This window comes from Vitis riparia, chromosome 14, assembly GCF_004353265.1.
Source record: "Vitis riparia cultivar Riparia Gloire de Montpellier isolate 1030 chromosome 14, EGFV_Vit.rip_1.0, whole genome shotgun sequence".
NCBI lineage: Eukaryota > Viridiplantae > Streptophyta > Magnoliopsida > Vitales > Vitaceae > Vitis > Vitis riparia.
The window spans coordinates 14,839,268-14,860,923 of NC_048444.1; the positions used below are offsets into that span (position 1 = coordinate 14,839,268).

General features: G+C 37.5%; 1 protein-coding gene across 7 annotated transcripts in view; it reads right to left on the bottom strand.

The window, feature by feature from the left end:
* The window catches only part of LOC117930049 (kinesin light chain 3-like), a 123,674-nt gene that overhangs the window by 7,657 nt on the left and 94,361 nt on the right, over positions 1–21,656 (bottom strand). For 5 of the 7 annotated variants that reach the window (XR_004653835.1, XM_034850494.1, XM_034850495.1 and 2 more), the window contains exons 14-16: positions 21,527–21,654; positions 4,981–5,086; positions 275–337 (exon numbers count right to left, since the gene is read on the bottom strand). Coding sequence is in view for 5 of the 7 variants with exons in the window: in XM_034850494.1 (XP_034706385.1) it covers positions 275–337; positions 4,981–5,086; positions 21,527–21,654 (297 nt within the window). In the remaining 2 variants the exon portion in view is untranslated. Of the gene's footprint in view, positions 1–274; positions 338–4,980; positions 5,087–7,266; positions 7,371–21,526; positions 21,655–21,656 lie in introns of those variants that run through there. The other 2 variants (XR_004653836.1, XM_034850497.1) reach the window with 2 other exon arrangements.

The following is a 21,656-nucleotide window of genomic DNA, read 5'->3' on the forward strand; positions in this document are numbered from 1 at the left end:
GCAACCAGAAAAGACTATACAAATACCAAATTACTCTTAAAAATTAGAAGGGGTTGCCTTGTAGAAGAAAGTTTACTGCCATGGAGAAACAAAGTTGCTCAGGGAGAAACTTGTCAACATTCTACATGACTAAATACTGCCAGAGATAATCATGTTAATGTCCAAAGGCTATTAAAAGTTGTCTAACATGGGCAAAAGGGACATAGAATCCATATAGAATTACAAATGAATAAGCTGAACAAACTATGAGGATAAAAGAGTACTTAACACTTACCCTTGACTCGAGTAATTCATGCTTGGTAATCTCCAAAAGCCCAAGAGTATCAAGGGACTGCAACTGCAGGCACAATTATAAGTTATCAATTCTGCATCACCAAATTCTTGCTACAATATATGACAACATGAGACATTAGTATGTACATATATTCAGCATCAGATACCTATGTACTCCTAGGACTGTAGCAAAGGTCTGAGACCAATTGATAAACACATTTCTCCCCAGAGGCTAAAAAATAAATGAAATGGCTCTCTTAATTTATTTGAATGAACAACCAACACATTTATAAATACAAACCTAACAACCAAACAGAATCTAGGCTAAACTAAATTCCTTGAAAATAGAAATGAAACTTCAAAGAGATAAAGCTTCCTAATCACCTATGATAGTTATATTTTAAATTTTAAAAATAGAATATTAATAAAACTAGCATAGCAAACTTGATCCTAATCAATATTCTCTGCACTCCACCCCAAGTTGGAAAAAAATGTCTAACATTCCCATCTTATATGTCATATCCTCAAAATTTTGTCTCGACAAGCCTTTTATTAAGATGTCTACAGTCTATTGTTTCATAGGAATGTAGGTGATGCATATTAGCCATTCTTTTATCTTCTCTTTGTTGAAATGATGGTCGATTTCCATGTGCCTTGTTCTATTGTGATGGACCGGGTGTGAGCTATACTTATGGTAGCTTTCTTGTCACAACACAGTTTCATAGGACTGTGTGAGGGCATCTTAAACTCCTTTAGCAATAGCTTCAACCAGATCATTTCACAAATCCCTTGAGCCATAGACCTAAACTCGGCCTTAGTGCTGTGTCTAGAAATTATACTAGACTTTTTTACTTTGCCGTGTCACCAAATTTCCCCATACAAACGTGCAATATCCCGAGGTAGACCTCCTATCTTCTTTTGACCCAACCCAATTAGCATCAGGGAAAGCTTCAATCTTCTTCTCTACTCTCTTCCCAAAAAACAATCCCTTTCTTGGAGTCATTTTCAAGTACCTCAATATTCTATTGCCTATAAATGTTTCTCACATGGTGCATGCATATATTGACTTACCACACTTACAATGAAAGCAAGTTTGGTCCTGTATGACACAAATGTTAGATTTTTTATGAAGACTATATGATAAGGAATATGACAAAGACTTGTATACATTGGAGGATATATTAGAAGATAGTCCCACATTACATAGGATACTATGGATTCAGAGGGTTAAAGGCATACCATTCATATGATTTCTAGTATGTCAGTGTCTCATCGTAGTGGGAGATTTATATTTCATAGATTATGATGAAATGGTGAACAATGTTTGTGCTCACTTAAGGCAAGAAGCTATGAAGTAGTTAGAATCTTTGTATTCTAACGTAGTTTGGGTTCCTGTAGAAGCTAGCCTTTGGTACCTACCCTTATCCATGGGTGTCCCTCCATTTCATCTACACTTGTAGTTTAGCTCCAAGGGTGTTTCTACCAGATTACACCCAAACATTCCCAATTTCCTTCAAGAGGTCAAGGGTGTACTTTCTTTGTGAGACCGAAACTCCTTGTTTGCTCCTAGCAACCTCCATTCCAAGAAATTATTTCATTTTTCCTCGATCCTTGATCTCATTCTTCGACAAAAATTCACTTCAACCTTTCCATCTCACTCATATTGTCTCATGTAAGTATGATATCATCAATGTAGACTATCAAGATTGTGATCTTATCATCTTGAGAATGTTTGAAGAATAAGGTATGATTTGCCTAGGCTTGGGGAAAAAAATTTGTGGTTGTTGATTGCTTTCCCAAATTTGTCAAACAATGCTCATGGTGATTGTTTAAAACCATTGAGTGACTTTCTAAGTCTACATACAATTAGAACTCCCTATCTCCTCAAACCCTAATAGTAGGCCCACCTACAACTCTTCATCGAATTTTCCATTCCAAAAAGCATTCCTTACATCTAATTAGTGTAGTGGCCAATCTAGATTTGTTGCAAGAGATAGGAGAACCCTTATAGTATTAAGTTTTGCAATAGGAGCAAAGGTTTCTTGAAAATCCACTCCATAAATCTGAGTAGATCCCTTCACCACCAATCTAACTTTGTATTGCTCAATTGTGCCATTTGAAATGTATTTAACTGTGAATACCCACTTGCAGCCCACTGTGCTCTTCCTTCTAGGCAAACTCATCAATTCCCAAGTGTCATTCTTCTCTAATGCACTCATTTCCTCTTGAACAACCTTCTTTCACTCCGAAATAACTAGAGCCTCATATATAGAAGGAAGATGATAGTTTTTCATAGGACACAAACTGAGAGATGGGATGAAGTGTACATGACCTGACTCCTATCCTAAGAGTAGTGGGCAAATCTAAGTTTCTAAGATCATTTTCAATAGATGAAGTTGAGATGGGAATGGAATTGAGATTACTTGAATCATTCTAGCTTGTCACTTCCGATTGAAAGTCCTGACCATGAGGAGACATGAGGTGCCATCCACTTTAAGGGTTGGATCTCCTTGAATAAACATGAAGCCCTAGTTGGTTTAGCTTTTGAAAATCTCCCCCATCTTCTAAGTTTTCTTGATTTGTTGATGACATAGTAGGTTTGGCTATGACACAAGGAGAAGAAACAGAAGGGACTAAAGCAGGATTGTGTAATGATAATTCCTAGAAACAATCGTCACATGGTTGCGTCTCCCCTTAAAGAAAGATGATTGGGAAATAGGATTGAGACCCAAAGAAAGTAACATCTTTGGATGCCAAAACTTTTTTTGTAACTATACAACAACATTTCTAACCCTTTTGAGTGGGTGAATAACCAAGAAAGACACATTTAATGGCTCGAGATTCAAGCTTACTTTGGTTATGTGAATGATTATAAGCAAATGCTGTAAAACCAAAGATTTTGAGGGTAGAGAGTGAATAAACCTGAAATGAGGATAGGATTTCATGAGGCTCAAAATTGGAGTTTGGGAGTTCAGGAACCTAGATGACATTCTATTCATCAGGTAAGAGGCAGTAAGGACCTCTCCCCATAGGTACTTAGGAACATGCATTGTGAACATTAAAGTCCTTGCAACCTTTAGGAAAAGCCTATTTTTCCTTTTAGAAACCCCATTCTATTGTAGAGTGTCTACACATGAACTCTAGTGAATCATTCCTTGTTTGGCTAGGTACTTTCCCAAAGAGAGAATGGAAGTATTCTCTACCACTATCCCTTCTTAGAACATGAATTTGTGCTTGGAACTGATTTTGGACCATGGAATGGAAGTTTGGAAGTTTGGAAGATTTGGCAAGTTTCAATTATTATTATTTTTTTTTTCAAGTGATAAACCCAACATACTCATGTATGGTCATATATAAATGATAAAAGCCATTTTTTACTAGAGATGCTTGTTACTCTAGAAGGCCCCCAAATCTCACTACGAATTACATAAAATGCTTTGAAGATTTATAAAGTTGAGAAGGAAATATTACACCATTGTGTTTGGCAAGTTGGCATCCTTCACATTGGAACAAGTATGGATTTTTGCCATTCAACTTGTGGGCTGTAATTTGGAGAGAAGTGTTCTCTCTTCCCTGCAATATGCTAGTCCCAACCATGGCTGTTTTAGCTGTTAAACCCTAGGACCAAAGGTACAACTCTGATACCATGTAAACAGAGGCTAGAAAATAAATGAAATAGTGCTCTTAATTTATTAGAATGAACAACCAGTACACTTAAAGAGAAAAACCTAACAACCAGATAGGAATTGAGACGTCAGAGAAAGCTTCCTAATCACCTACAACAATTATATTTTAAATATAAAAACAGAACATAACAAACTTGATCCTAATCAATATTCTCTACACTCACATTATAGAAATGAGTCAATTGCTTAGATGCCAATTCATATTTAAATTTCATTCTTAGTTCTCAAATTTTTACCAGATTTCTCACATTATTATTATTATTTTTTGATCAGAAACGAAGAAAAATGTATTAATAGAAGAAAAGATACAAGAGAAGGATGAGAGGCCTTCCCACAAAAACAGAAACCGATCAAAAGAGAAAACACCCAACTTTAAAAAACTATATACAAAGAAAAACCCCAACTATCTCAAACTTTTGAATCACAAACCGCAGTCCAGTTGAGTTGTAAAACACTAAGAGGAACTCCTCTAAAAGCAGCAGTACAAGAGGCTCAAAGAGAGGAATAGAAATGAAGTAAATCCCATAACATCTCTTTTGATCTCCCCTTATCCTCAAAAATCCTAGCATTTCTCTCTTGCCACACCATACACAACAAAGTGAGGCAAACGATTTGCCAAAGTGACCAGATTTCTCACATTATAGCAGCAAGTCAATTCCTTAGATGCCAATTCATATTTAAAATTTTCCTTCTAGTTCTCAAATTTTACCAGATTTATTATAATTCACCTAACTGAAGTATTTTACATGACATTCAGTCCTCTGCTATGATATGGAATGTGACAAGATAAAATCTGAACCTCCTGTTACACAATGGTCAACAACAGATGAGTAAAACATAATTCATGAATTCCAAAGTACATTTTATAAAGAGGCTTCCTAGTTGGAAAAGTAAGGCCCCATACAGTCTTGAAGTAGAGAAAGACAAAGAAGGATTGTGCATAGATGATAGTATTGACTAGCAAACTCAAAATCCTATGGGCTGATAAATTGTCCACATTCTACAGAAAGAGAGAACTGACCAGTATGACCAATGCTGCATGCCTTTCCTTTTCAGTTTCTCCAGATGCTCTATGGTTTTTCAAGTTGCCTTTTTCTTTTAACTTATCCACAACATGCTGTGCTATCCTATCATGGAAAGAGATATGTGAAGAATTATATATATACACATTAAATTAATAATAGAGGGGAAATGCAAATGTTGAGGTGGGTCTAAAGCAACTATATACTGCAATTGGAAATATAGTTATATTTAGAAATCATTGTATTGCTCATTTTTTACTATTAATCTATTATTGCAATAAAATCTTTCATAGCATAATTGTAATTAGAAAAGTTGAATTGAGAAAAAAAAAAAAAAATACAAATGTACACATCTATATTCTCTTGTTTGCCAACAAAAATTTCAGTTAAACTTTAATATTCTTTAAATTGCAAAAATAGTCCATATACAAAGGCAAAGCAGAATGGCTGCATATTGTCACAAGCCAGGCTTAGCACCACAAGTAGATTCAAATCAATATATCATTAGGAACATTTTCTTGAATTTGGCTTTCCTGTTGATGTATTGGGTAAAAACCTAAAGATACAGAAATTAGCAATGCCACTGTAGTCTCTAATGGTACTCCTTTGAGGTTGATCTTGCTAGATTCAAGCAATATTTGTTCTTCCAGAGGAGTGTGGCGGAAGTGCAAGAGAGGAGACCCTCTTGAATAGGTGGCCTCAAGCTAAAATTTGAAAAGGCTACAACAAGATACCTTGGGATTGAAGGAGTAATTAAAGACTGATGGTCGTGTATTTAGAGCTTCCTCCTACATACTGGTATGCAGCTTTGAAGGAGGCATTCAGGCACTCTAACCTTTTAGTTGAAGGAGTTCTGCTACTGTTATTTCTTGGATGTTAAGTAAATGTGATGACCATGAAAGCATAATGTTTGGTTATATCAACTTATTGACCTACCTAGAGTCTTGTAACACTCATACTCTTGGATTCATCACTCAACTAACCAGCTAAAAAACTTTCAAGCCAAGTAGCTACAACTTTTGTCTAGATTGTTCATGAGGAATTTATACATTCTAGAGCAGTAACTTTTTGGTTCAATCTTTTTTCTGCTGTCTTTTGGTTGTTGTACTTGTTTACTCTCTCTACTTTTGTCTTTGTTTTTGTGAAACACAGCTCCTTCTTTAAATGTTCTTTTACAATTCAGAATGTACAAAGAAAAAGACACAATTACAGCTCTTAGGAATGTCACATACCACTCTTCAATTTAATATATTCACATAAATCCCTCACCCTTATTTATGGATCTTAGGTACAGTTTTAAGCTATTTCAGGAGGTCACTGATATTCTAATTTCAAAATTTGCTGAGTCATCATGAAACAAGTGAGAGTTGCTCAAATGTTATACAACTTATCATGATTATACTAGTCAACATAGGTAAAAAAAGGGTTTAAATTCCAACATCTAAACTCAATCAATAATAATCTCTATAATAAATCCTTTAGCAGCAATGCACTGTTCTGCATTTCATTTTTTAGATATGTGTAAATGTAGTTTAAATATTTTATTGAAGGTGGAACATTTGGATCCTATTGTATTCCACTCCACTTGAACATGACCGATCACAATTTATGACTTAGCATTACAAGAAGATATCAAATCCCATGTGATAACTAGAACAGAAAATTTCTCACGTCCTAAGCAGTTTAGAGGAATTTGAAATCCTGCAAGCTCTGTGTAAAATTCTTAGGGATTAGAGAATGTGAGAATAATTTCTCATTTTTTTAATATATTGATATAAAAAAAGTGTACAGTATGTAGGCATCAACCTCTTTACAAACATATAAAATTAGAAAACTACTCTATCACACCCTATAAATCAGTGCCAAACAAAGAAATATAGAATTGTCTCATCTTTTAGCTCCTACAAAAGCAAGGATTAGTCAACCTATCCAACTATTCGTAAATTTAAAAGACAACAAATCCTAACACTTCTAAAGCTAGTTCAAAGAAATCCACAAGCCCCATCTCGCATGGGATACTTTTGAATATAGAACCATTAACTCCTTTGGTGAATATGCCTACAACTTACCCCCAAAAGGTACAAATGACATGTAAATCTAACTAATGCCAATCTTTTCACTATGAAGGGTCTATCTATCTCCTTGTGCTTGGATTAGTCAAGATGTACCAGATTATGAGCTAACATGATATCTACATTATTGTCACAATACAATCTCAAATGCTGTGCTACATTGACATGTAATTCTTTGAGTAGAATTTTTAACCATAGGAGTTCAACATATACCTTGAGCTAGAGCCCGAAACTCAGCTTCCACACTTGACCTAGCCACCATGAATTGCTTTTTACTCCTCTATGTAACCAAATTGCCTCCAACAAAGGTGCAACACCTAGTTGATAGTCAATTTGTCAGTGAATCTTCTTCAAATGACCATATTGGAAAAAATTAAACCATAGTGAAGCACAAACTTTAAATATTTCAATATTCTCCATAGGGCTTCCATGAGCCATTCTTGTGGTTCCAGGTATGAAATGGATAAACTACCTTCCCCACTAGGTTCTAATATCTTCCTTTATGAACTGGTTCTCTTTTTTCTTGTTCTAGCCTATGATTTTGGTCTATGGGAGTGCTAACTAGCTTAAAACCAATCATCTCAATTTCGTTAACAAGTCCAAGACATTTTCTTTGACAAACATAAATTCCCTTGGCTGATCTTACAACTTTGATTCCATAGAAATACATTATCTACACTAGGTCTTTGATTTCAACCTCTTTCACCAATTGATCCCTTTTATCATTGTCATCATCAATAACTATTAGGTCATCCACATAGACCCTATATGTTGTGATTTTTTTTTGTTGCCATGTATGCTTGATGAAAAGAGAGTGACCCCCTTCGTTTTGAATGTACTCGAACCCATATAGAGACATAGCAAACCTCTCAAACCAAGCTCTTGGAGTTTAATTCAACCTATACAAAGACTTCTTTAGCCTGCAAACTTTTCCCTTGATGTCATTGGTGCTAAAGTCTGATGGCAAGTCCGTTCAGACTTCCTCTTCCAAGTTCTTATGTAAAAAGGTATTCTTGATGTCAAATTGTTGCAGTGGCAAGTTTAGATTTATTGCCAATGTTAAGAGGACTCTTACAGTATTCATCTAAGAAATAGGAGCAAACATTTTGTAATAATTGTGGAAATTTGGTTGACCTATTATCCTATTTAATTGGAGATATTTAGTTTAATTTGGTAAATCTATGACCTCTGGGATCTGACTGTAATTTTTGTTTACTAAATTTAGCCATGTAAATCCCTAATTTTAAGGGATATTCTCATAGTTGTTATAGCTGTTACAGCTATATTGATTTTAAGGGATCTTCTCACAGCTGTTATAGCTGTGTATTCTGTATAATCCCTTGTACTTTTTATGTAAGGCATTAATGAAATTTCAAAGTTTTCCTCTCTAAATTCTTGATGGTATCAAAGGCAAAACCAAAATTGACCATATTCAAATGGTAAAATATGGTATGGCTACTGAAAAAGATGGGTTAGCCTCGAAGGTATCATCCAGATAAGAAAATATTGTTCCTTCTCCTCAAATCAGCAGCTTAGATGCAACAACCTAATCGATTACTAGACACAAGTTGAACGGCCAGAATTATATGGAGTGGTTGCAACTGTCTTAATGTTCATATGTGGGAAAGGCAAGGATGATTATCTTGGCCACTGCTCCATCCATAACTTGATCTTTTTAATGATTCTAAGGTTGGTTGTTCCGAATGTAGCCTCAAATATAAAAAGGTTGAGGAAAAAGAGAGGATTTTAAAATTTTTGTTGGGATTAAATAAAAACCTAGATGAAGTGAGAGGGTACTTGCCATAAAACCACTTCCATCTATTCAGGAGGTTTTTTCTGAGGTGAAAAGAGAGGAGAGTAGGAAGAAGGTCATGTTAGGAGCACAAACAACTCCATATGAAGGGTCCCTTGCTGTCTGCAACTCTAATGTCCCAGGACCTAATAACTGCACCAAAATAGGAGGGAGACCATGGTGTGAACACTGCCATAAACCTGGACATACCAAGCAAGCTTGCTGGGTGGGTTCTTCATGGCAAGCCTCCAGATTGGAAACCCCATGAAAGTTGAGGTTATGCAACTACTAGAGATGGACAACCAACCCCAGAAATTACTCTTTTCAGCAAGGAGCAAATTCTACTTTTCCAGAAAATGTTTGCTCAACAGCAAACACAACCAGTCCAGTCGTGTCCTCCTAGTCCAAACAAGTCCAGCCCTACTTTGGGTGCTACAGTTGTTGCCCAAACAAGTAATAATCCCACTTCTTTAGGCATTTAGTTAAAGAAAAATAATACTTGGATAGTTGACTCTAGTACTTTTGACCACATGACTGGTAATGCCACATTACTTCATCATTTTACCCCTTGTCATGAAGACTTCATGGTGAGAATTGCTGATGGATCTCTATTTAAAGCGGTTGGAATTGGATCTGTTGTGATTTCTCAAAAATTGATTCTGAAAGCTGTGTTATTGGTTCCTAAGTTAACTTGCAACTTGCTATCTGTGAGCAAACTTACAAGAGATTTGAAGTGTGTTGCTAATTTTTCAGCTGCATGTTGCTCATTTCAGGACTTGGCATCGGGGAGAATGATTGGCAATGCTGAGGAGTGTGAGGGGCTCTATCTCCTACAAATGGTTGACAATCCTGAAAAACAAACTCAAATTGTAAGGGGTGTGTTGTTTCCTATCTTTTCTATGTCCAATAATGAAAGTGCCATTATGTTGTGGCACTATAGGCTAGGGCATCCTAATTTCTTGTACTTGAAAAGACTTTTTCCAACCTTATTCAACAAAACTAATGCCAAATTGCTCCAATGTGAGGTGTGTCAATTATCAAAGCATGTTAGGAGTAATTACCCTATCAAACGTTATAAACCATCACAACCTTTTTCAATCATTCACAGTGATATTTGGGGACCATCTGGGGTTAATAACATTTCTGGTAGTAGATGGTTTGTTTCATTCATTGATGATTATACAAGGGTAACTTGGATATTCCTTATGAAAGAAAAGTTTGAAGTCCTTCCCTCAAAATACAGAATTTGATCACAGTAAGAATACACCCCTTTATAGAAAACTATATACAAAGATAATCCCTAAATATCTCAAACTTTTGAATCACAAACTGCAGTCTAGTTGAGTTGCAAAACATTAAGAGGAACTCCCCTAAAAGCAATAGTACAAGAGGCCCATAGAGAGGAATATAAATGAAGTAAATCCCATAACATCCCTTCTGATCTCCCCTTATCCTAAAAAATCCTAGTGTTTCTCTCTTGCCACACAATCCACAACAAAGTGAGGCAAGCGATTTGCCAAAGTGTCTTGCCTCTAATTGAATTCCCCAAACCTCTAAATGCAATAATTATCATGTTCTCAATACTCCTTGGGGGAACCCAATCCAACCCTACTAGATTGAAGAATTTGTGCCAAAGCCCAATAGTTGAAGGGCAATGTAGAAAAAGGTGGTCAATCGATTCTCCATTTCTTTTGCATAGAATGCACCATTGAGGACAAAGGAATTTGTAGGGTCTTCTCAATTGCAGCTTGTCATTGGTGTTTACCTTCCCATGTACTACCTAACCAAGCAAGGGCCTTAAACTTTGAAGGGGCTTTTGATCTCTTCAAAAACTTCGCCGGAAAAGAACAAGATAGGATTTGAGAAATTTGACAAAGCCAAGAAAAAAGATTTAACAGTAAACAAGCCTGATGAGGATAAAGACCAAGCTCTTGAATCTGCCACAGAAGGAGAAAAATACACTGAACTAAGGGAGGACATGAGTCTCTGAAGGAGTTCAATTTCTATATCAACGAGATTATGACGAAAATTAAAATTCTAAGAGTGGATAGGAATTGCCAAGGACAAATGAGACGGTGAGGTTTTTCACAGAAATAACTCTATAAAGACCAAGGAATTGAGAGCACAAAGGTTGGTTACCCCACCATAGATCTTCACAAAAACGGATTCTCTCCCCATTCCCCACAACTAGACGGATATATGGGGACAAATCCTAGAAAACTTGTGCAATAGCCATCCAAGGATATCTGTGTGACCATCTAACCACCATATTGGTGTCCCTTCATTAGAGCTCTCATCTCCTTACTCTATGGGCTTTCTCTAATTCTCATCCCTAAGTGCCTCTTGGATTGTTTCTGGGATTTCAATGAGATTTATTTGTGTGAGGAATGCTCAGTGTGATGGTGACAATTTATCAAATGAAATAAAATTAGAGATGGGTGTTAGGATAGAGTCCTTAAAAGCATGACATGATGTAATAGATTAGGAATTCATTATTCATGTAATGATATTCCGGTTTTACTTTTGCCTATCCTTATTCCATACATTATACTTCATGAGCATTTTGGTCTAACATCTCTTAACATTGTACATGACTTGAGTATATTAAGAGTTGCATAAAAGATCCAAGTCATGGGTTCTTTGTGAGTAGATGATTTGTTCATAACTAATCTGTGGAATTGGAAAATTCATTTGAGGTTATAGTGCACCACCTCTTAATTGGAGGGATAACCGATCTTGACCATCAGGATAGGGTTCCCATGGTGAGTGCACTAGTATGTATGGTTACACATTAAACAAGACCTACGGTGAGTCATGATATAAAGTTATTAAGTAGTCATGATTTTACCAAACTACTATACTGTATAGTTTCTTAACCTTGAGAAAATATTGCTAGTCATGATTTTACCAAACTACTATACTGTATAGTTTCTCAACCTTGAGAAAATATTGAGGTTATGTAGAAGTTAGCGGTATCTTTGACTTATGAGTAAGATTCTAAAGTAATCGTATATTCCTTATGGATTGGATCACTGTTGATGGAAACCAGTAGTAATAGGTATTCTCAATAGAGGTACCATGATATCTCATGGATTTTGAGACTATGTGTCCCCTTGGGTGATCCTAAGGATGTGTGATCATGAAATCTGTGGGCCCATAATAATTACTTTAGTAGAATTTGACATATGCTCATGGTGAGCTAGAATATGTAATTTGATCACATAATAGGAGGATTTCTAACTCAAGAATGGTAGAAGTAGTCTTGAAAGGCTGATAGTTTTCACCTTATTAGACTATAGATGATTAGTTCATGGGGAGACTATATATATTGAATGCTGGTCACAGACTCAAACATTTGGTGTCTCGTTGTAATATACATAGGGTACTGGAGTGCAGTTGACTCTTTATAGTGAGATGTTGAGTCAACTTCAAAATTAGATTTTGAGGGAGCAAATGCCATCCTATAGGTCTCAATGGCTCCCCTCGAGCTCATATTCCTTGATGACACGATTTATAAGGGTTGTATGACTTTTTAGTTCACTTGTGTGCATCAGAGCATTCTGGTAATTATACAAAGTTGCATAGGCATAAGTGAGTGATATCTCTGGATTGATCTAATTGATTAATTGGAGCCTTATTGAGTTAATAAATCAATTGACAACCTTTTTAGGCTAGATTAAGTGACCCATGCCCATGGTGGACTCAAGTCACTTAAGCCTCGTAAGAAGCCTACAAATACCTTCTTAAGGGTTAGGGCTTCAGTCTTGCTACCTCTCCCTTCTCTTGAAAGAAAGAAAACCCTAGCATCCAACCCTGAGATCTCCACCATCTCAGTGCCTAAACTTAAGGAGGAGTCATCGGGTGGAAGATATTTGGTTTTTAGAGATCATATTCAGATTTGGAGCTTTCTACATTGACAAGAATTGATTCGGAAACATCTAGATCGCAAGTATGACAATAATCTCTAGATCATTGGTATCTATTTTTGGTTTTAATACCATGTTTCCGTTGTGCTTAGATCAAGAAAAGCCTAGGATAGGATTTCATGCACTCTAACAATCCAAGGCTTGGTCTAGGATTTCCCAACAATGGGATGTTAGGTACACTGTTTAGTTCCTTTCCTAAAGGCGATAGGTTAGTGTAAATCTTTAATAACCGGAGATGATGTATATGATAACAATAAAGGTAAGATTGAAGTTTTAGTCATTATCATAGGATCAATTCTTTTGGACTTGCATAGGTTCAAGAATGGGTAGCTTTCATCTTAAGTAAACCTGTAGTGATGGGGTGAATGAAGGACTAATTTTCTTTTGAATTGCACCATTGGACTTTGACATAGGAGCTATAAGTGGGTTAGAGTTAATTGGTTGAGACTTGGTGGTGTCAATAATGCTGGTAGGAGAAGTAATAGGTAGGTTAAGGAATGAGAGGTCTTCCTTATCTTCCATCAAGGTCTCCCCTTGAAGATAAGAACTAAGGAAATAGGACTCTTGTTCCATAAATGTAAGACTCTGGATATCAAAGTATATTCCAGGAGGAAGAGCAGATGCTCCACAGGATTGTGAGACTAATTGGTTTTGGTTCGGAGATTAGGGTCAGAGAGTTTCACATGAAGATAATCAGTTAGAATACCAGGGGTTTGGGTTCAAAGAAAAAGAGAAGGGTGGTTAAGGATTTTTTGAGATCAGAAAAGCCGGATGTAGTGATGATTCAGGAAACAAAAAAGGAGGAGTGTGATAGAAGATTCGTGGGTAGTGTTTGGACAGTCAGAAATAAGGATTGGGCAGCCCTTCCGGCATGTGGGGCTTCGGGTGGGATTTTGATCATATGGGACGCCAAAAAATTGTGCAGGGAGGAGGTAGTGTTTTCTTTTTCGGTCTCAATCAAATTCGCATTGGACGGTTGCGAATTTGTATGGCTATCTGCAGTTTATGGTCCAAACAACTCAGCTCTCAGGAAGGATTTTTGGATGGAGCTTTCAGACATTGGTGGGCTTGCTTATCCGCGTTGGTGTGTGGGCGGGGACTTTAATGTCATAAGGAGAAGTTCAGAAAAATTGGGCGGTTCTAGACTAACCCCAAGCATGAAGGATTTTGATGATTTCATAAGAGATTGTGAATTGATTGATTTACCTCTAAGGAGTGCATCATTTACATGGTCAAACATGCAAGAAAATCCAGTTTGCAAGAGATTAGATCGTTTCTTGTACTCAAATGAGTGGGAACAAGTATTTCCTCAAAGCATTCAAGGAGTACTGCCAAGATGGACATCGGATCATTGGCCGATTGTCTTGGAAACTAATCCGTTCAAGTGGGGTCCAACGCCGTTCAGGTTTGAGAATATGTGGTTGCAACATCCTAGTTTTAAGGAGAGTTTTGGAAGATGGTGGAGGGAGTTTCAAGGAAATGGGTGGGAAGGGCACAAGTTCATGAGGAAATTACAGTTTATTAAAGCCTGTTGAGAGATATATATATATACAAGGCTAGGAGTCCTAACTACCATACATGTATCCTATATTAACAAGGAAAGGTTATACACTATAAATACATTATATTCAACACTCCCCCTCAAGCTGGAGCATATACGTCATATGCACCAAGCTTGTTACAAATATATTTAATCCTAGGACCTCTGAGAGATTTAGTGAAGATGTCAGCTAGTTGATCATTTGAATTAACAAAACTTGTAGCAACACATCCTGATGCGATCTTCTCTCTAATGAAATGACAGTCAACTTCAATATGTTTGGTCCTTTCATGAAAGACTGGATTGGATGCAATATGTAATGCGGCCTGGTTATCACATATGAGTTTCATCTGTTCATCCTTTCCAAATCTCAACTCTAGAAGAAGATGTCTCAACCATATGAGTTCACATGTTGCCAAAGCCATAGCTTGATACTCGGCTTCAGCGCTAGATCTGGCCACTACATCTTGTTTCTTACCGCTTGTTATTTGATTAATCGTATGCCCTCCTCTGTCTTACATGATCAGATTCCTCACTCTCTTCTCTTCCCTGACCAACCACTTTATTTCCTTCCTCCTCGTGTCTTTGGTTGTACTTGCTTTGTTCATATTCTCACTCCTGGACAGGACAAGCTTTCCGCCAAAGCCATGAAGTGTCTCTTCTTGGGATACTCCAGACTTCAGAAGGGTTATCGTTGTTATTCCCTTGAGACTCATCGATACTTTATCTCCGCTGATGTCACCTTCTTTGAGGACTCACCATTCTTTTCCACCACTTCTGAGTCTCTTCCTGTTTCTGAAGTCTTGCCTATTCCCATTGTCTCCCCACCTGATGCTATGCCTCCTCGACCACTTCAGGTTTATCATCGTCGCCCTCGTGTCGTTGCTCCTCTCCCTTTTGCTGAGGCACCTGCTGACTCACTTCCTATCCCTTCGGCTTCACCTACCCCGGCTCTGCCTTCTCCTAATGACTTACCCATTGCTGTTCGGAAAGGTACTCGCTCTACTCGTAATCCTCATCCTATTTACAATTTTTTGAGTTATCATCGATTATCTTCACCCTATTCTGCTTTTGTTTCTGCTATATCCTCTGTTTCTCTTCCAAAGAGCACCCATGAAGCTCTTTCCCATCCAGGCTGGCGACAGGCAATGGTGGATGAAATGGCTGCTCTGCACTCTAATGGCACTTGGGATCTTGTTGTTTTACCCTCGGGTAAATCTACCGTTGGCTGTCGTTGGGTTTACGCAGTTAAGGTTGGTCCTGATGGTCAGGTTGATCGCCTTAAGGCCCGCTTAGTTGCTAAAGGCTATACTCAGGTTTATGGTTCTAATTATGGTGACACATTCTCTCCGGTTGCCAAGATTGCTTCTGTCCGTCTGCTTCTCTCCATGGCTGCCATGTGTTCTTGGCCTCTTTATCAATTGGATATTAAAAATGCCTTCCTTCATGGTGATCTTGCCGAGGAAGTTTATATGGAGCAACCTCCTGGTTTTGTTGCTCAGGGGGAGTCTGGTTTAGTATGCAGGTTACGCCGTTCTCTATATGGCTTGAAACAATCTCCTCGAGCATGGTTTAGCCGTTTTAGTTCTGTTGTTCAAGAGTTTGGCATGCTTCGCAGTACAACAGACCATTCAGTTTTCTATCATCATAACTCTTTGGGGCAGTGTATTTATCTGGTTGTTTATGTGGACGACATCGTCATTACAGGCAGTGATCAGGATGGTATTCAGAAACTAAAGCAACACCTTTTTACCCACTTTCAGACCAAAGACTTGGGGAAACTCAAGTATTTCTTGGGAATTGAGATAGCTCAATCCAGTTCTGCTGTGGTCCTTTCCCAAAGGAAGTATGCTTTAGACATCCTGGAAGAAACTGGTATGTTAGACTGTAAACCGGTAGACACACCTATGGATCCGAATGTCAAACTTGTACCAGGACAGGGGGAGCCTTTAGGAGACCCCAGGAGATATCGACGGCTCGTAGGTAAATTGAACTATCTCACCATTACTCGTCCAGACATTTCTTTTCCTGTGAGTGTTGTTAGTCAATTCCTACAGTCACCATGTGATAGCCATTGGGATGCTGTTATCCGCATTCTTCGATATATCAAAAGTACACCAGGCCAAGGTGTGTTGTACGAGAACAGAGGTCATACTCAGGTTTATGGTTCTGATTATGGTGACTGTAGGAATTGACTAACAACACTCACAGGAAAAGAAATGTTTGGACGAGTAATGGTGAGATAGTTCAATTTACCTACGAGCCGTCGATATCTCCCGGGGTCTCCTAAAGGCTCCCCCTGTCCTGGTACAAGTTTGACATTCGGATCCATAGGTGTGTCTACCGGTTTACAGTCTAACATACCAGTTTCTTCCAGGATGTCTAAAGCATACTTCCTTTGGGAAAGGACCACAGCAGAACTGGATTGAGCTATCTCAATTCCCAAGAAATACTTGAGTTTCCCCAAGTCTTTGGTCTGAAAGTGGGTAAAAAGGTGTTGCTTTAGTTTCTGAATACCATCCTGATCACTGCCTGTAATGACGATGTCGTCCACATAAACAACCAGATAAATACACTGCCCCAAAGAGTGGAATAAGGCTTCTTTTGGAGAGCTAAGTAAAAGGAAAAAGGATATCTTATCTGATTTAGTTAACTTTGATTTGTTGGAGCAAGAAGGGGGCCTATCCCATGAACTTTTAGCCCAAAGAGTTGTAAGAAAAGGGGAACTAGAGGAGTTGATTTTGAGGGAAGAAATACATTGGAGACAAAAAGCTAGGGTGAAATGGGTAAAAGAAGGGGATTGCAACTCAAAATTTTTTCATAAGGTGGCCAATGGTAGGAGAAATAGGAAATTTATTAAGGAGTTGGAGAATGAAAATGGCCTAATGATGAATGATTCAGAGAGCATAAAAGAGGAGATTTTAAGGTATTTTGAAAAGCTCTATGCGAGTCCTCCTGGAGAGCCTTGGAGAGTGGAAGGCTTAGATTGGTCCCCTATATCTGGAGAGAGTGCGCTTAGGTTGGAATCCCCCTTTACTGAAGAAGAGATTTTTAAGGCTATTTTTCAGATGGACAGGGATAAGGCTCCAGGGCCGGATGGATTTACCATTGCAGTGTTTCAAGATTGTTGGGAAGTGATAAAGGAGGATCTAGTGAAAGTGTTTGCAGAATTTCATAGGAGCGGAATTATTAATCAAAGTACCAATGCTTCCTTTATAGTTCTGATACCTAAAAAAAACATGTCAAGGAGAATCTCAGACTTTAGACCTATTAGCTTGATCACTAGTCTATACAAGATAATAGCCAAGGTGTTAGCAGGGCGCATAAGAGGGGTACTTCACGAGACCATCCATTCTACTCAAGGAGCCTTTGTTCAAAGGAGACAAATTTTGGATGCAGTTCTCATAGCCAATGAGATAGTGGATGAGAAAAGAAGATCAGGGGAGGAAGGAGTTGTATTCAAAATTGACTTTGAAAAGGCCTATGATCATGTAAGTTGGGATTTTTTGGATCATGTGTTGGAGATGAAAGGGTTTGGTCTTAGATGGAGGAAATGGATGAGAGGTTGCTTGTCCTCGGTTTCTTTTGCAGTCTTGGTGAATGGTAATGCGAAAGGGTGGGTAAAGGCATCTAGAGGTTTAAGACAAGGAGACCCTTTATCACCGTTCTTGTTCACCATAGTGGCAGATGTATTGAGTAGGATGTTATTGAAAGCTGAGGAGAGAAACGTCTTGGAGGGTTTCAGGGTGGGTAGGAACAGAACAAGGGTTTCCCACTTGCAATTTGCAGATGATACCATTTTCTTTTCCAGCTCTCGGGAGGAGGATATGATGACCCTTAAGAATGTCCTGCTAGTGTTTGGGCATATTTCCGGTTTGAAAGTTAATCTTGACAAAAGCAATATCTATGGTATTAATCTTGAGCAGAATCACCTTTCTAGGTTGGCCGAGATGCTTAACTGCAAGGCTTCCGGGTGGCCTATACTTTACCTGGGCCTCCCTCTGGGAGGGAATCCTAAGGCGTGTGGCTTTTGGGATCCTATGATTGAGAGGATATCAAGGAGATTAGATGGGTGGCAGAAGGCATATTTATCTTTTGGAGGCAGAATAACCCTCATTCAATCTTGTCTCACCCATATGCCATGTTACTTTCTTTCCTTGTTTAAGATTCCCGCCTCTGTGGCAGCAAAAATTGAGAGAATGCAAAGAGATTTTTTATGGTCAGGCGTAGGGGAAGGCAAAAAGGACCATTTGGTTAATTGGGACGTAGTGTGTAAGCCGAAATCGAGAGGGGGATTGGGTTTTGGAAAGATATCTATAAGGAATGTCGCTCTTTTAGGGAAGTGGTTGTGGAGATATCCTAGGGAGGATTCAGCTCTGTGGCATCAGGTTATTTTATGCATTTATGGATCACACTCCAATGGCGGGGATGTTAACAACATACTTAGATGGTCTCATCGTTGTCCTTGGAAGGCCATAGCACTAGTCTACCAAGAGTTTTCCAAGTTTACTCGGTTTGCGGTAGGTAATGGGGATAGAATTCGGTTTTGGGATGACTTGTGGTGGGGGGAACAACCTTTGGGAGTCCAATATCCAAGATTACTTAGCGTAGTCACGGATAAAAATGCTCTTATTTCATCAATTCTTGGATATACCCGCCCATTCTCTTGGAACTTCAATTTTCGTCGAAATCTTTCTGATTCTGAGATAGATGATTTAGAGGGCCTTATGTGATCTTTTGATCATCTTTACATATCACCTTCCGTTCCAGATAAGAGATCCTGGTCCTTATCTCCTTCAGGTCTCTTCACAGTCAAATCTTTCTTTCTGGCCTTATCCCAATATTCTGAGTCGCCTCCAGTTTTCCCTACCAAGATTGTCTGGAATGCTCAAGTCCCTTTTAAAGTCAAGTCCTTTGTCTGGTTGGTGGCTCACAAGAAGGTTAATACTAATGACTTGCTACAATTGAGAAGACCCTACAAAGCTCTTAGCCCTGACATATGTAAGTTGTGTATGAAGAATGGAGAAACAGTAGATCACCTTTTCCTTCATTGCTCTTTGACGAAGGGGTTGTGGCACAGATTATTTCAATCAGCAAAGATGGATTGGGTTTCCCCAAGGAGCATCTCTGACATGTTATTTAGTAATTTTAATGGTTTTGGATCTTCCAAGAGAGGGATTGTCTTATGGCAAAACGCGTGCATCGCGTTAATGTGGGTGGTGTGGCGGGAAAGAAATGCAAGGATTTTTTAGGACAAAGCAAGGAATGCCGAGTATCTTTGGGATTCTATTTGTTTTCTTACTTCTTTTTGGGCTTTTTGTTCTAAGGTTTTTAAGGGGATTCCTCTTAACATATTACAACTTGATTGGTTAGCGGCGTGTAACTAGAGTGTCTACTTTTCCCTTTTTGTACTTTCTTATATTTGTTTACTTGTAGTCTTGTTTTTCTTTGTTGGGAGGATTCCTCATCCTTCTATTTGTACCTTCTTTTTATCAATATATTCCTTTCCTTTGTCGTTTCCTATAATAATAAAAAAAAAAAAAAAAAAAAAAAATAGAGGTGAAAAATTTTCTTCTGGCTGGGTGATAGCATCCGTAAAGTCTAACTACCTATATATTCATAAGAATCGATATTTTCATCCTTGGTTTGAAAACATCTTAGATACAATGTCCTTAATGCCATAAATTAGGATGACCAAGTCTCTCATGAAGCAATCAAGACCTTATTTGGCAACTGTTTTTTAAAACATTTTTTTGTTGTCTAGAACAAAAAAAATAGGAAAATACGTTTGATAATTAGAAAACAAAGTTTTTCAAAGAACATCTTTGATTTGTTTTCACTTGTTTTTTAAGGGTTTTATTAAAAAAATAATTATAAAAATATGGAGAATGATTAAAAATAAAGCACCACAATAAAAGTTATTTTTAAAATATATTTAAAATCATAGAAAACAGGTTAAGAACATTTCAAGTTCCTAAACAAAATTTTGTTCTATAAACATCAAAGAATAATTTTCAAAACTTGTTCTCAAAAGCTATTTTTCAAAACTGATTTCAAAAACACTTCCCAAACAGAGCCCAAATTTCTACCTCTTGATCCTTGCAGCTCCCTGTGTCATAAACATGCATAGAACTCTTCACCTTAGGTTCTAGGTGGTAAAGTCTCTTTCTCCCTTTAGCGTTGCCAATGAAACTAGTAAAGCATATCAAGGAGCTTCCATGGAGACTGCCTTAGAGGAAAAACCAGCTTTTAAACAAAGAACACTCAAAACTAAAATAGGGATAACCAAACAACCAATAAGAAAGATCTAAGGCTTAGCAATGAAGGTCAATGAGAACTTAGAATATAAGAGTGAAAAAATTTCAAGCTCTAATACCATGTTGAAGAGAACAAAAAATTGGAATAATGCTTAATGATTAATCTCAGGGATTACATGAGTATTACATACACTTAATTAAACCAGAAAAGAAAGAAAAAATAACTAAATAATTAGTTAATATATTAATCTTGTAGGTGACAATATAAAATTTAAAAGGACTCCACAAGTAGAACTGAAAAAATTATGTTTGACAACAGTTTAAGCAAAATATGGGTTGTTCATGAAATTTCAACAGACTAGTATTCTCATTCTTAGAACAGTTTTTCTGAAAGAGCAGAGCAGTAGAGCATTCTATTCTTCCCTTTAACAGTGTAATCTGGAGTTTATATTAAGCATTCCCTTTCTATACCCTCATCAATAAAGCTTTCTGTTAATAGTCAAACACAAATTCCCCTAGCAATAAAAGCAACTGTAAAATGCATACACGTAACAATGGATTCTCAAATCGTAAAAGTTTAAACTTTTAGGAAAATCAATCATTCAACATGGTATCAAAGCCTTGTTTGGTGAGAGGTCAAGTGTTCGAACCTTACCACTGTATGTTTATTTATCCAATTTATTAAGTCCATGTGTAAGCTCAAAAATGGAGGCTACATGTGAGGGAGGATGTTGGAGAGCATAATATTCATTTTGAGCCCAAATCCTACAACCTTTAAGCTTTTAGGAAAATTGGTCGTTCAACATTAGACAAGAAAAAGGGCAAAAGAAAAATGTTGAAAAGAGAAATAAATAAAGAGGAATTAGATTACATGCTGAAACAAAAAGAAATATTTCAATTATTTATCTATTTTGGATTTTGATTAAAAAATCAACACATGTGATCAAATAACACGAACCTGATTGAATTGCCTAAAAGATCTTTTGCTTTATCAAGCTCAGAAATTGCTTCATAAGCATCCTTCTTCTTTAGTTGACCAGAACTGAGCAATGTCACCCTGGCCATGTGAAGCAAGTTGGCACTGATCT